Source organism: Hippocampus comes, unplaced genomic scaffold, assembly GCF_001891065.2.
Source record: "Hippocampus comes isolate QL1 unplaced genomic scaffold, H_comes_QL1_v1.1 scaffold158, whole genome shotgun sequence".
In the NCBI taxonomy this organism is placed as follows: Eukaryota; Metazoa; Chordata; class Actinopteri; order Syngnathiformes; family Syngnathidae; genus Hippocampus; species Hippocampus comes.
Window position 1 is genome coordinate 881,476 of NW_017805548.1, and position 15,042 is coordinate 896,517.

The window sequence follows — 15,042 nt, forward strand, 5'->3', positions numbered from 1 at the left end:
CTTCCCACAATCACACCAACTCTGGAGCTGGGCCCGGAAATGAAGCTTCATTCGACTCCACAAACATGCTCCAAAGCTGAAAAAAAATGTCACATGAAAACCGTGAGCAACTCCATCAGAATGTAGCGGCATGGGAAGAAAAAACCTCCCGGCATCTGTAGTGCGCCTTTGAGACGCAGGGCCCTATAGCCCGCCACACATACTCTAATAGACCGTGAGAAAACTGAACAAGACTTGAATAGAGAGGAAAAATATGGCTAAAACCCGCATGGTGCACTATCTTACAGCAAACGTGGTTGCTGTGGCTACTGGTATCATAGTACTGTAAACATAGCCTTAGATTTTGCTGCCATATTATACATTTCTGAACGGTGCCACATGAGAGCATGAAATGGGAACTGTGTCAATTGAACCATACACGGTAAATCCAGCCTTTTGCTTGGAATCGGCTATCATTGGATCGAAATCACGCTTCATTCAAATGGAGATACAAAACCACATTCACATTGGATATCTGCCAATGCTAGCGCAATGTAAACACACAAATCATTTGCATAAGACTGACATTTTATGTACTTACTGTTTATGATTTTTGTTTTCATATTAACATCAGTAAATTGCTGATACGCCACTTCCCTTTCAAATAGATAAAAGGAAAAAGAATTTCACTTAGTCATTTTCAGGGAGAAAAAAAAATCTTCCTATTCCCTTTCTTATTTCTCCTGTCTGATTTAGATCCCGCACATTCCCCCTTTCTAATTCCTTACCTGAGTAGGGCACAGATCGGCAGATTTTGCAGGGCATTGCGGTCCTTGTCTCACTTTCTTGAAACACAAGGTACAGTAACCACTAGAAGGGAGGCCCAAACTTTTTGGACCGAAGATCGACTTTTTGATCAACCAACCTCCCGCGATCGACCCGTTACCGTGCACGCACATACACACGCACGCCATGATGAGCAATTGCCTGACACGGAGGCATGCGATGCACTTTTGCAGCCTGTTAATTATCGTAGCTCACACGTACCGTTTTAAAGTGCTTCCCTGGGCCCTCTAGATTCCTATTCTTTGCCCGTGCCCTCGGTGAATTGTACACGAAGCAAACTCTGAATGAGAATAATGACGATAAAAGATATAGCGCAACAGGTCTGATCACAAGCTGCAATTGCAGACTACTGAGCGCTAACAACTTCCAGTGACCCAGGTCACGCGCCACCGTAGGTTAAAGATTGACCTGCTTTATTTTTTTTTTTTTTAATACTTTTTGTGAAAATGAGACTGATAGGATGATTAGGGTGCAATGTACATTAACACAAAAAATATATTACTAACATGCACAAAGACACACAAATGGTTGTTTGTTTTTTTTTTTTGTCCCCTAAACCCCTCGCGATCGACCAGTCCGCGATTTACCGGTCGATCGCGATCGGCGTAATGGGCACCTCTGAACTAGACTATATGCGATTCGGGTTTTGGGGGTTGATCAGTCATCAGCAATCAAAAGATGTGAAGAAACCAATACTCGATCATTGATTTGGTTGAAGATGGAGCAATAGATCTTTTTGAACAACTTGTATATTTACTCCACAGTTGACCCGCGCCATCGCGATAAGGCATTCCCAAATGTAATCATTTAAACCCCACAAAAGGTGGCCGGGGCTTTAATTTGCTCAAATTATTGCTATTGTGGTTCACCAACCATAAACCAGTCCACACAGTACTTACCAGCTACACCAGGTAACCGATGGCTGTTTCTTTTTGGCTCGCATTGGAAGCAGGGCTGGCTGTGTATTACAAGTCCCGGTGCCCACAGACCACAGTGTTTTTGTCCTACATCGTTTTTCCACTTTTTACTTGCCGTGTATGTGCTGCGTATGTGATGTGGTCACCACATTCTTGAAACCCTTTGGCTGCGATGTAGCTATAAAGACTCGCCTCTGTCTACGCACACTTTATACGTATGTAAGCGCATCGCCAGAATAGGTCAACTCACATTCGGCACGACGGCATTATATCTCATTTCCTTGTTGAGCAAAACTTTAGTGCGTCCGTGTTCAACAATGGAGCTCTTTCCGTGTTTGTTCAGACGAGCAACACGTCTGCCTGCTGGCATCTGTAATTGTCTGAATGTGCGTTCACCCATGTGCGCTGAGAAATGAAAGCTATGTTTGAATTAAAGAGATGACAAAATTTAATAAATAACACACATACTGTCGGTAGTTCTTTTTTGGGCGGGGAGGGGGGGGGGTGGCGGTAAATAAAAAGGTTTGGGGACTTTTTGTCAAATCAAAAAGAAAAATTACACGAACGCTGTGACTATGTGATTGGAAGGTTGAGGGCACGGAGGCAGAACCTCCGCGAGTGCACGTTTTTTCCGCTCCCATGACATGAGAGGCTGAATATAGTACATTAGCTTATCGGGCTCGCATACAAAATGTTAGCACAGAACGACCCCTGAAGTGAACTAGGTTGCTTTTGCTATTATGGCTTATTTGGCAATGCCGATCAATCACGTCATTGACAGGTCATGGAAATTATGACGTTACAGTCGATCACCGATTTTGCATTAAATACAATATATGTACCGATTTTGATCCAAGCGATCATATCGGACTAAAATCTCATCATAACTTGATGAATGTGATGTGTAATGATTGCAAAATAAATACACCTAACACTGAAAAACAATCAGTTGAATATGAAATTTAAAAAAAAAGTCATCCTCTGCTCAACTTTGGTTTTATTAGGAGAGACGCCCTTACTCATACGCAAATCATCCGAAGCACTGTAATGTTTACAGTTGCTATCTCGAGCCTGTTTTTTTTTTTTTTTCCACTCAGTATCGGTGTGTCACGCTGTTTACTTCCTATATCCTGTTGACGAGGCAAACCACAGAGAGGAAGAATAATTACCCAGTGTTCTCCAAGCATCTGCTCTCTGGAGATTGTGGGATGCTGAGCTCATCCAGCCTTAACTACATCGGCAGATACTCGCTCTTCAATCAAAACCACAAGGCTCTTTCAATAACACAGCATGCCATGAATGCAGTAGGAATGTTGCTCAGATATGAACAAAGAATTCTACATTCTGCATTCACGTTGCTTATCTTGGCTTCAATGTAGTAAAACACCGCATTCATGTCCGATATCTTTGTTAGAAGCGCCAGACCATTAATGTTACTGTGAAATGTGATCTTCTATTGTGGTTTGGCTTTTCCAGTGAATATGCGCTGATATTCGTGGCAAACGAGTACGTTAAGTCAGTATTGTGGACAAGATTTGTTTTTTTGTTTGTTTTTTTTTGTCTGTGAATGAACTTCTTTTCAAGGGAACTAAATCCGGGCAGGTAGAGTGAGGTGATTTGAATGTAAAACTTAAATTCATAAATGAATTAACAGTGCTTGATATTTGGTATTAAATGTACATGATAAAATTTAATAAAATTACAACTGCTGTAAATACTTCAGCTGGAACCTTAAAAAAAAAAAAAAATTCCATTGAAGAACCTGTGGTTTTATGAGCAGTATGAAGTGGGATGCTGACACATATCGATGGTGGCCATGGGACTTAACAGTTGCATCGATTTGATTTGTTTAATAAAGATAATTTACACAATTTTAAAACAGTTTGACTGTCTACAATGCCACTGCCATGAAGTCGAGTCAAGTACAACTTTATTGTCAAATGCGCTGTTTGTGCAACATACAGCACCGATGAAATTTCTTCCCTCTCAACCAGACAACAAGAGGAGCCACGCCGGGTGCCCGCGCCACCATCAAAAGAACAGTTAACATAAAATGACAAAATAATACAACACAACACATAAGACACAGACAGTCGTGCAATCTTAACCACTTTTCCTGCATACACTTTGTTGTTTGAAGCAGTCATAGATGAAAGAGGAGCGAATCAATCTATAAAATGTGCACGGGGAGAAAAAACAATCATCGCTGTTCCAGGTGTCCGGCATTGCAGCTTCGGTTGGCTTCCCAGAACAGTCTCATAACATAATCCAAAACTCAGAAGATCCTGATAACTGTATGTAGGATTTTCCCAAGATGGACTACTGTTATCACACAAAAGAAACACACAAATAACAAGAACAACAAAAAAAGCTGAGTGGGCTGTGAAGAGGCAGCCATTACATCTGTTGATGCCTCTGATTAGGCTGAGATTGAACCTCAAACTTAGACATTGATGCATGAAAAGAAAGCAGTGTGGGTGTCGATTAGCAGATGCACAACATCGACACAGCCAATGAAAACAAATTCAATGGTTACATATTGATAGGTAGCGCCAAAATCTACAAGTGGCGGCCAAAATTAATTTGTGGCAACCCGCCACAGATAAAGGGAAATGTGGGAAACCCTGCAGCTGTAATGTCATATTTCGTGGATGATCGTGTACAATATTAACAAAAATGTAAAATATTGCCCAATTGGATGTAGCAGATCAGATGGTGGAAAGTCTACCATGGAAAATGTGTGTATTTTCGTCATCGTCTGATGCTTTTTACTTATCTACAAAGTATTCTAAAAAAATCCTTTTTGAAACATTGTATCCTGGGTTCTAAATTAACACCCGCCAACCTGCCTATTGCAGGTTAAAATTCATTTAGCCAAGTTTTAATAAAAACGGGTGATGCATGAGGCAATAGTGTTGTTCAGATGCATGTACTTGGGCATCAAGTCTCGAGGATGGACTGGAACCGGGATGAACATTCCTATTTTACCATAATCGCTTGCATTTTAAATTTCCGGTACCCCGTTACGGTGGACACGGTGTCTCGTCCTCCAACCAGAAGAAGAGGCCAACAAGGTAGTGCGTAAACGCGTTCCTCGCATGGGTGCATCCGGGGCTGATTACAACTGTGGCCTAACTTTGTTAATGTAAATGAAGACTCACCACAGTGCAAAACTTAAAATAAGATTATATTGCCCAACAGAGGTTGCGTTGCGTCATTTGTGTAAATTAATGAAAGGACTGGTGTGTGTGAGGAGCTTGGTGCTCCCTCGCATCCAAGCCTCAGCCTCCAGTGCGCCGAGCTTCAGTGTGATAATCGGGTGAGTTCAACAATAAAATACGTCAATTGCCAACAGGGACACATCTAACAACTAAATGGCGGGTCAACATAAAAGCAAATAAACGGCTATCATGAGCATATGTACTGTATTTTCTCAACTGAGCAAGCGTGTGTGCCCACAACATGCACATTGTAAACACACGGGTTGCCAAATTGCTCTGTTTTTGTCTGTCTACACGGGAGGTTAGCCCATCAGTGGGAGCTCACTGGAGTGTAAAGTGATTACACTCATGAGGTTTTCAAAATTAAGTCTCTCCTGACCGGAGAAAGTTAGTCGTTAATCATTTCCATCCATCCATCAATTTTCGATCCGTTTATCCCCACAAGGGTCGCAAGGGGTGCTGGAGCCTATCCCAGCTGTCTTTGGGCAGTAGGTGGGGGACACCCTGAACCGGTTGCCAGCCAATCGCAGGGCACACAGAGATGAACAACCATTCATGCTCACACTCACATGTAGGGACAATATGGACTGTTCAATCAGCCTGTCATGCATGTTTTTAGAGTGCGGGAGGTAACTGGAGTACCCAGAGGAAACGCACACAGGCACGGGGAGAACATGCAAACTCCATACAGGAAGGCCGGAGCTGGAATCGAACTGTGCGGTCGACACGCTCATCACTGGACCACCGGGCCACCGTTTATCATTTCACTTTCATAAATTTGATAGTACCGTAAAACTGGTTAAAAATAATCCCTTGAGAAAGTCTTGGTAAAGTCCATAAAAAAAGTGAAAAATTCGTAGAAATAAATTTGCAGACCAGTTCAGATGAGTTGATCTAAAAATAATTCGTGAGCATCTCCGTTTCAAGCACGGGTGTCCATTTAACGCTAGACCAAATTATCAGTGTCGGTAATATGTGAAGCTATAATTTTTATTTAATAATAGTTAGATGTACTCAATAGATCGGGAAAAAAAATCTGGTGGGTAGTGAAGCAAAACCTGAATTATATCTCACGATTTCGTCATTTCCGGTGGCCCTATCGAATGATGACTGATTGGTTGAAAATAAGGACGTGAGATATGAGATCAAACGTCCTCTGTTCACCTCCCTTGTCACTCTATGTAGAAGGTAAATCCCAGAGTGCAAGGCGGGCAAAAGACACGGGCCGTGTCAAGTGTTCTTTCGGTCTGTGCTCGAGCTGGGCAATAGTTTGAACACCCCAAAGATAATCAAAATCAAGAATCGTTTGGAACCGGGATCGGAACCAGAATCGTTCAAATTCAAATGATGCTCACCCCTAAGCTATGTTTTGTTGTCGGTCATTTGTACATCCGGCGGATGGGAGACTGAATCGCAGCGGCTGTTTTTACCGCGCTCAAGTTCGTGTCTCATCTTATATTGATGGCGGTCAAGCCAGCCTTGAGTCAAAAACACAAAGTTAAGCCAGCCACCACAAAAGGACCTCACAATTAGCCTGTGGGCCTGTTCTCAAAATAGCTCACCGATGATGGGACATTTTCCAGGAATGTTGTAAAGATGATACTCGAATTGTAATGACTCCGTTGAATAACTACGTTGTTTACTGTCATCCTTCTCTGTTTAGGCGCTCGTGCGACTCCCCCCTCAAATCTCACAGAGTGAAGAAGTGCTACGCTTCTTTGAGACAAAAGCTGAGGACCTCAACCCCCCTGTGGAGTGAGTGTTGCTTACCGTGCATATACGCAAACATGGCACACAATTATGTCAAAGTCAGATGTGGGTTGAAGTGTCTATGTGGTGGCGTAGCTGAACCGAACATAGACACTTCATCTGTGACGTTGAGGCCTGGCTCCAGGACAGTCACTTTCTTGGTCGTTGACATAAAAGAAATACGTATCCTCCTCTCTGTAATCACTGGCAGTTTAAGTGCAGAGAGTTTGGTGGTAATATTCATTTTAACCACAGCAAAGCTTTTTTTTCACCTAAATGCAAAATTTTGATGAGAGCATTTTTGTTTCTCATGACGCGAGCGAGCGCTTCCGGGTGGTGGTGGTGGTGGTGGGGGGGAATAGTTGTCAACATGATGCAGTGCTGTTGTACAGCATACTAAAACCACACTTATACAAGAGCATATTATTTTTTTCCTCATGATATATTTTGTTTGTATGTAGCTCTTTCACTGTTTTTCATCAGATTGTGCAGCTTCACCCTTCGTTTTTTTGGAGAAAAGTCTCAACAGTAAAAATCTTAAATATTATTTTATTTGGGGGATAATGTTTCATTAAAGTGACCTTCTACACTCATTCAAGTCTTTATGAATGCATACATACTGTACATATACGCAACTAGTTACTCACAGTAAATACACGCGCAGCATACCTACAGTATAATGTCAGCTGATGGATTCAGCTAGAATTTCGCCTTTAGTCCATTAGAGCGTCATCTCTGACTCCACAGATTTGTTACAAGGCCATTTAATGAAGTGTAAGGGTGAGGGGGGAGGAGTTGAGGGATATGATAATGTAAGACACTTACAACAGCAGGAGATAGGCCCTTTGGGTATCTTTTAAATTGGTCACTCTCTTCTCCCAACTCGAGCGCAGGCTGCAGATTGTTAATTTATGCACTCCAGCCAAGTATTCTTGTTCAACCTTAGCCTGTCCTCTTGGCCTTTTGATTTCCGTCCCCTGCTTTCCTCCAAAGCATAATAGATATTCTTTAATTCTCTGTAAGTACAGTCCTGAACAAATTAATTACGCCCCCAATCCTAAAAATGGAGGGGGAGGGTACATAACCCCCCCCCCCCAAAAAAAAACATTAAACTTCAAATTTCAGTCTGTGATTTAAAAGGAACGCCAACTGTAATGGCATGTTCTCCCTCTATGATTTGTTTGTTAGTATCAATATATTTTGAAGATAACATTTTCGAAAATAATTTCCAGTTTAATACAGTTTGAAAAAACATTATTTATAGCAACTTTCTCCTCACTGTCCATGCTGTTTTTTTAATCTCTATTCTTTGTTCCTCTATCATCTCATGATTTTTTTTTTAATCTACCCTCAATAAATAAATTCTCTCATTGCTTGTGAGGAGTCATGTTTATGCGAGTGTAATTTGGTATGTAAGGAAACTGTATTTATCATGTCACGGTGAGTGAGAGATGAAGCCTCATATTCGGAGCATCAATAATGCGTTCATGTGCTCACCTCGCAATGTAATTAATCTGACAGACACGTAGTTGTTCATTCAAGACGCTAAAATTTTTATTTAGAAGAAATTGAATATACAGGCTTTTACTCTCTGCTCGAAGGACATTTACGGATCATTAAAAGTATTACAGTTGTTCATGTAAATTGATTTAATGGGATTCTGTTCTGGTGATCCAGATCTATATATTTTGTGTTTGTTTTTTTTTTTTTGGTCAGTGCTCAAGAGACACAAGTGATAATAATCTTTGACATTTAAGGAATTGTCAGCCGTCTAAAAAATGAATGAATACATTTGAATGATGCATAACACGAGAAATGAGCCAAATTCAGACTCTATGTGCTTGTTTTCAACTTTCGACCAATTCTCAACCTTTAAACTTTCATTAAATTTTCATTGTATTTATCACTATCAGATTAAAGATAAGAAAGATCAGTCGGATTTTGTCGAAAGTTAACTCGCCTCTTATGTGGATTACAAGTTTGGGACGGTTTTATATATATATATATATATATATTTTTTAACCTGTATATGGTAATTGGTCGCTACTTCTTTATTTAGTTAGTTATTTGCTTGCTTGCTTGTCCTGATCCGATTGAAGCTCCGTAAATTTCTGACTTCCAGTAAATATGGATTAGTGCAGGGGTGGCCAACCAGTCAGAGACTAAGAGACAATTTTTGTTACTGTGTTACTGCACAGAGCCACATCGCACATATGCACACGCGCGCACGAGCGTGCATGAGCTGCAGTAGTTAGTTACTACTTGGGTCAGCTTGCTACATATTTGATAGAAGATCAACTTTTGAAGCGACGAAACTCCCGTCATCGACCCGATTGCGCACGTGCAAGCATACACACATGCACGCGCCCGCGCACACACACACACACACACACACACACACACACACACACACACACACACACACACACACACACACGCGCGCACACACACACACACACACACACACAAACACACACACACACACACACACACACACACACACACACACACGCGCAGGCACGCACGCACACGTGCGCATACGCAAGTACACATAGACACCGAGATGAGCAAGATCCGTAACTTGACTGAACACGAACGAAATCGAAACATGCAGACATACACCCCCACCCCCCATTTCCTTTTCCCAATGCTCGCGCTCGACTTGGGACCAGTCCGCTTGCTCCGGGTCGATCACGATTGACGTATTGGGCACCCCTACCTTAAAAGCTGACTTGCTTAGCGCTTAGCGCTGAGCACCGTTGTTTGCGCATGAGCGGTGATTCAGTTGTCATCTGATTGGTTGCCCTGTATGTCAATCAAGTAACGGGATTGATGACAGGCTGACATAGTTCTGTGTACTTAGCGCCGTTGTTTGAATGGCAGTGCCACCACTGAGCTGTTTTCGACGCTTGTCATGTGAAAGCTCGGGAGCCGCATTGAACCAGCTAAAGAGCCGCATGCGGCTCGCGAGCCGCGGGTTGGCTACCCCTGGATTAGTGAGTTACCTTATGTGGAAATGGAGAGAATGATGATGCCTGTTACATAAAAAGCCCTAAAAATGGCACATATTAGCTCAGAGAAACTACTGCGTATGACAAAAACAGCCATACACAAGTGAAGCTCGTAACAGATAGTGAATGTTATTGTTTCTTATATGAAACACAGAAACATACTTAGCCTTCATCAATTCATTTTATGTAATGCATATCCTGGTCAGGGTTGTGGGTGAGAGTTTATTAATATTAATATTAATAACAATAAGATATCCTTTATTTGTCCCACACTGGGGAAATTTACAGTCTATAGCAGCAAGATCGTGGGTAGAAAGAAGAAAGAAGAAAAACAAAGTGTTTGCATTCACAAAATAAATGTACAATTAATAAAGGCTCACATGACGACAACAGTCTGACCATAGAATGAAAAATTGTCTGTGTTTACTATTTAGGAAAAGTGCAATGAAATCTGCATTTAGATTTATCAGAAGTGCAGATTTGTCCTTTTGGCTGTGGGCTAGGGAACGGTATCAGAGAGTAGAGTACTTTACTGGTTCTTTATTCCTGCCTTGCTTTAATCCTACTGGACAAAAATGTCTCTATGCCGGTAACAACTGATAATAGTTCACCTAGTGTTAAACAAGGTGGACAGTTGGAATCTAGTGAGAAACAGGGGACCCGTCAAGGAAGAGTCCGGCTGGTTCGGAGGCCATGGGCTCATTGGAACCATCAAGACTTCATCCATCCATCCGTCATCTGAACCGCTTATTCTCACGAGGGTCGCGGGTGTGCTGCAGCCTATCCCAGCTGTCTTCGGACAGTGGGCGGGGGACACCCTCAATTGGTTGCCAGCCAATACCACGCATGTTTTTAGGAGGTGGGAGGAAACCGGAGTACCCGGAGAAAACCCACGTAGACACGGAGAGATCATGCAAATTCTACACAGGAAAGCCGGGGTCGGAATCGAACCCTGCACTGTGAGGCCAATGTGCTCACTAGTCGACCACCATTTCACCCTCCAGACTTCATGCTTGGGGGAAAAAAAATAATTTCATTTTGGAATGGGGCTGCCACATAAAATGTAAAAAGCAAAGCACTGTGAATACTGTACTTTCGAATGCACTGTAAATGTGGGCTGTGAGCTTCTCGGAGGGGAAGGGGGCCCAGAATTTGGCAGTGGTGACCACCTCCATTCTTTAAATTTTTATTTATTTAATTTTTGCAAGAAAGACTCGCATGCTAACAGCACACAAAATCCTTTTTTTAAGCAACTCTTGTTCAAAAAAACTATTCTGGACATCTGCAGAAAGGCAAAAATGTTTACTTCCGCCTCACTGTGTCACGTTTGCAAGGTGGTGGTGGACCCCAAAAAGCAGGCAGACCTGAAAAATTTTATTAAAACACAGAAAACGAAATCCAAAAACAAAGTCCAAAGAACACAACGAATCCAAAGTAACAAACAAAAACCATGGCAGAAGCTAAAAACTCTCAAAAACAGAAACATGACCGAAACAAATCTGACAGAAGCAACCAGCAACAAAGAAACAAACAAGCAACAGTAGCAAAGAGTAACAACAATGACCCGACACTGAGTGGTCGTGCCGGGAGTACTTTTATACGACCGGTACTAATCACATAATGACCAACAGGTGTGCAGCTGCAGGGAGAACCCTACAGTGCCACCTATTGGTCACAAACAGAATCATGACACACTGAAACCTGAATGAAAACATGGCCTTAGTACAGCGGTTCTTAACCTTGTTAGAGGTACCGAACCCAACCAGTTAATATGCACATTCACCGAACGCTTCATTAGTGGGAAAAAAAAAAAAAAGAATTTTTACAAATTCAAGACATAAAAAAAACACATTTATTAAAAACTGAAATAATTAACACAATTAGTATGAAGTATAATTTTTTTAATTGTGCACAAAATGAACCAGCCAGTGATGGCCAAGCGGGCGTGTCATAACTAATTGACATGTTGAGTTGGGTGTGTCTTAACCTCCATGACAGAGGCTCTGTCGAACCCCTGAGACTGATTCACCGAACCCCTAGGGTTCAATCAAAGCCAGGTAAGGAACCACTGCCTTAGTATATTTGAAAACCTCTTATGCTGCTAACTGATGTTGTCATTACCTGAGTTGTCAGAATTGTTTAGACCGTATGCCGCGACATTTCCTTTTATTTTATGAGGCCTCATGTTGATAAGTCCAAAAAAATGTGCCAGCACGTGCTAATTAGAAAACAGTAGAGTCACATCCAATTCTTGAGATTTTCAGTTAATGAAGCGAAACAGAAAGAGAAAAGTGTGGTGATGCGCTAGTACAGGGGTGCCCATTACGTCGATCCTGATCTACCGGTAGATCTAGGACTCGTCCCAATTAGATCCGAAAGGTGTAGAGGAGGGGAAAAAAAAATTGTGTGTCTTTGTACATGTTAGCAATATATATTTTTTTGTGTTAATGCACACTGCACCCTAATCATCCTATCAGTCTCATTTTCCCAAAGAAAGATTTTAAAAATAAAATAAAATAAAGCATATAAATCTTTAACCTACGGTGGCGCGTGACTACGTCAGCGGAAGTTGTTAACGCTCAGCTGTTGCAATTGCAGCTTGTGATCAGAGCTGTTGCGCTATATCTTTGATCGTCATTATTCTCATTCAGAGTTTGCTTCGTGTACTATTCACCGAGGGCACGGGCAAAGAATAGGAATCTAGAGGGCTAAGGGAAGCACTTCAAAACGGTACGTGTGAGCTACGATAGTCAACAGGCTGCAAAAGTGCATCGCTTGGTTCCGTGTTTGGCTTCTCATCATGCCGCGCGTGCGTGCGCGCGCGCGCGCGTGTGTGTGTGTGGTTGTGCGCGCGTGAGTGCGCATGCGCGGTAAGGGGCGATCCGGGGAGGTTGGTTGAACGAAAAGTAGATCTTTGGTCCAAAAAGTTTGGGCACCCCTGCGCTCGTAGCTACACAACTGTGGCAACGCATCAACATTTTCTTGAGTGGTTGTCTTACTTTTGGCATCAACAGTAAAAAAATATTGCTGATTAATTAAAAGTGAATGACAGACATTTTGTTATAAGCATGCTGTCTCACTCTAACACAGTATTGACATTAATGTTTTTCTTCCGTGCTCATCTTCTTTTCATTATATCTCTCAGCCTCCGACATCTCTCTTCCTCGTTTTCACTCTCCTACCTTCATCTCTTCATTCTTCATCTGTCTGTTGCTCTCCACCTGCTGTAAGTAGCAGAGAGGCGACAGACCGACTGAACCTTAATGGATAAGCTGTTTTATTCCCCCTGCTGGGAGGGATCAATAGCACTCACTTCAGGAGAGACTGCAGCACAACATATGAGGGGTGTCCAGCATGGCACTGATGGGGTTAAACACTTAGAGCATGTGGTCAGCAGAGCTTGAGGCCAGTGGGAGGTGTGTATGTGAGTGTATGTTTGTATGTGAATGCGCTCACGTGAAAGCATTTATTGACCCATCTCAGTCAGAGCAGGTGAAGGCCAATGCTGTGACGATAATTTAGTTTTGTGTGATCCCCAACGAGAAAGAGATTTGGACTGGTGGAGGAGCTGCGGCTTGTTTCTTATGGTTATGCTTTTTTTCGTGCAAAATACAGTTCCAATCTGTCTTTGTCTGCAATCTCACTTCTACCGTGCATTGCAAAACTATTCACCGCCTTGGCTTTGAAGTTGCCTTTGTTTTTGTTTTTTAATCTATTTTGTTACATTTAAACTTCTGATTTAAATGTTTTTTGAAATCTGAAATGGATTTGATGGATCCGCACAAAATAGTCAGTTGTGAGAATATATATATATATATATATGTTAGAGCTGTCAAACGATCAAAATATTAATGTCATAATTAACTCGAATTAACTCAAAATAAATCGTGATTACTCACACATTTTTTATTGTTTCTGAATTTCCTTTTATATTTTTTTGTCCTATTTTTTCCCGTTTTAATGCTCTCATCAACATGTATAACATCAATCATAAATCAATTTTCTATGTGCAAAATGCAAATATTTACTGAAACGATTTTCAATTTTACATGAACATTTTTCACTTGGAGCAGTTATTCACACATAATCTTTCACACAATATTACTGTCTATCAACAACAGTGAAAAAATATTTTGCCACACAACAGCTCCTTTAACAGCTCTTGTTAGGGAATCAAAACAGAGCAATGTAAAATGATCAAGTGCACATCTAAGGTAAACTAGTACTCAGCCTATAGTGGATTTAAGACATGGTTGCATATTTCGTTTTTCTCCAGTTTGCTTTGAACACCGCAGTCCGGCTATGTTGATTCTGTTGGTCCTTCTTGCGCGGAAGTCTCTGTATGGTTTTGTGTAGACATCATTTCGGATGACTACATCTGTTTCGAGGCACAACACAACACTGGAGATGTTTTATTTTCAGTGTGTTTGCGACGACTGCCCCGCTGAACTCTCGACGTGCCTCAGCGCACAGTCACTGTCAGATGAACACAGAGAAGCTCCACCCCCTCTATTTATATGGACACGGAACACGTAACCTTCCACACAAAATCGTTCCAAACAAGTAACGATCGCGTCAGTGGCATACATCGTCCTCAACAGGCTACCTGCTCTTTATTCACCAGAGGCTCATCAACCTCGTCTCTTATTTCTCTCCCGAAACAGTGTCTTCTCCCGCTTGGTGTACCTTAGCCTTCTCCGCTACGTACAATCTCTGTACACAGCTTGTAATGGAGGCTCTCGCTGGCAATCCGTAGTGGAGTCGTTAGATGAATGTGAATGATTTCAGCTTGAGTCGAGCTATGGACAATGTTGACAGGCTTGCATGCAGTAGCCATACATTTAGCTATGGCTTCAGCAAATTTGTTCTTTGTCGTGTCATCCATTTTCTTCGCTTTGAAATGATCCATAGCTGTCTGTCTTAGACGAGGGGGCGGAGTACTCACATCAGCTGTGTGCTTGGCCATTAAAGTGGTACTTCAGACTCGACGTGCTATGATGATAGCTCAGTTTACGACTGCAAAACATACAGGTAACTTTGGTCTTGTCAGTGGAACAATCTGGCAACTTTTTAAAAGTAAACTTTACATTCATAAACTCTTAAAGTATCCGTTTTCGGTGTCTCGCGCTGCCGTGGCTGGCAAAACAGACATGGGCGTGGACTTCTGCAGCGTGCTTGTGGTTTTGTTTCCGGTTTATTTATAGAGCAACGTAAAATCCGCTGTGACGTATGAAGGCGTTAATCTCGCAAGAAAAAATGTAATCACGTTAAAATTCATTTAAATTAATGCTGATAAAAACGCGCTAAACTGACAGCTCT

General features: G+C 41.9%; 1 protein-coding gene across 4 annotated transcripts in view; it reads left to right on the forward strand.

Annotated features, from left to right (window-relative positions):
- Positions 1-15,042, forward strand: part of sh3pxd2aa (SH3 and PX domains 2Aa) — a 100,402-nt gene that overhangs the window by 32,029 nt on the left and 53,331 nt on the right. For all 4 annotated transcript variants that reach the window (XM_019879771.1, XM_019879772.1, XM_019879773.1 and 1 more), the window contains exon 5: positions 6,627-6,718. In XM_019879771.1, coding sequence (XP_019735330.1) covers positions 6,627-6,718 — 92 coding nt within the window. The remainder of the gene's footprint in view (positions 1-6,626; positions 6,719-15,042) is intronic.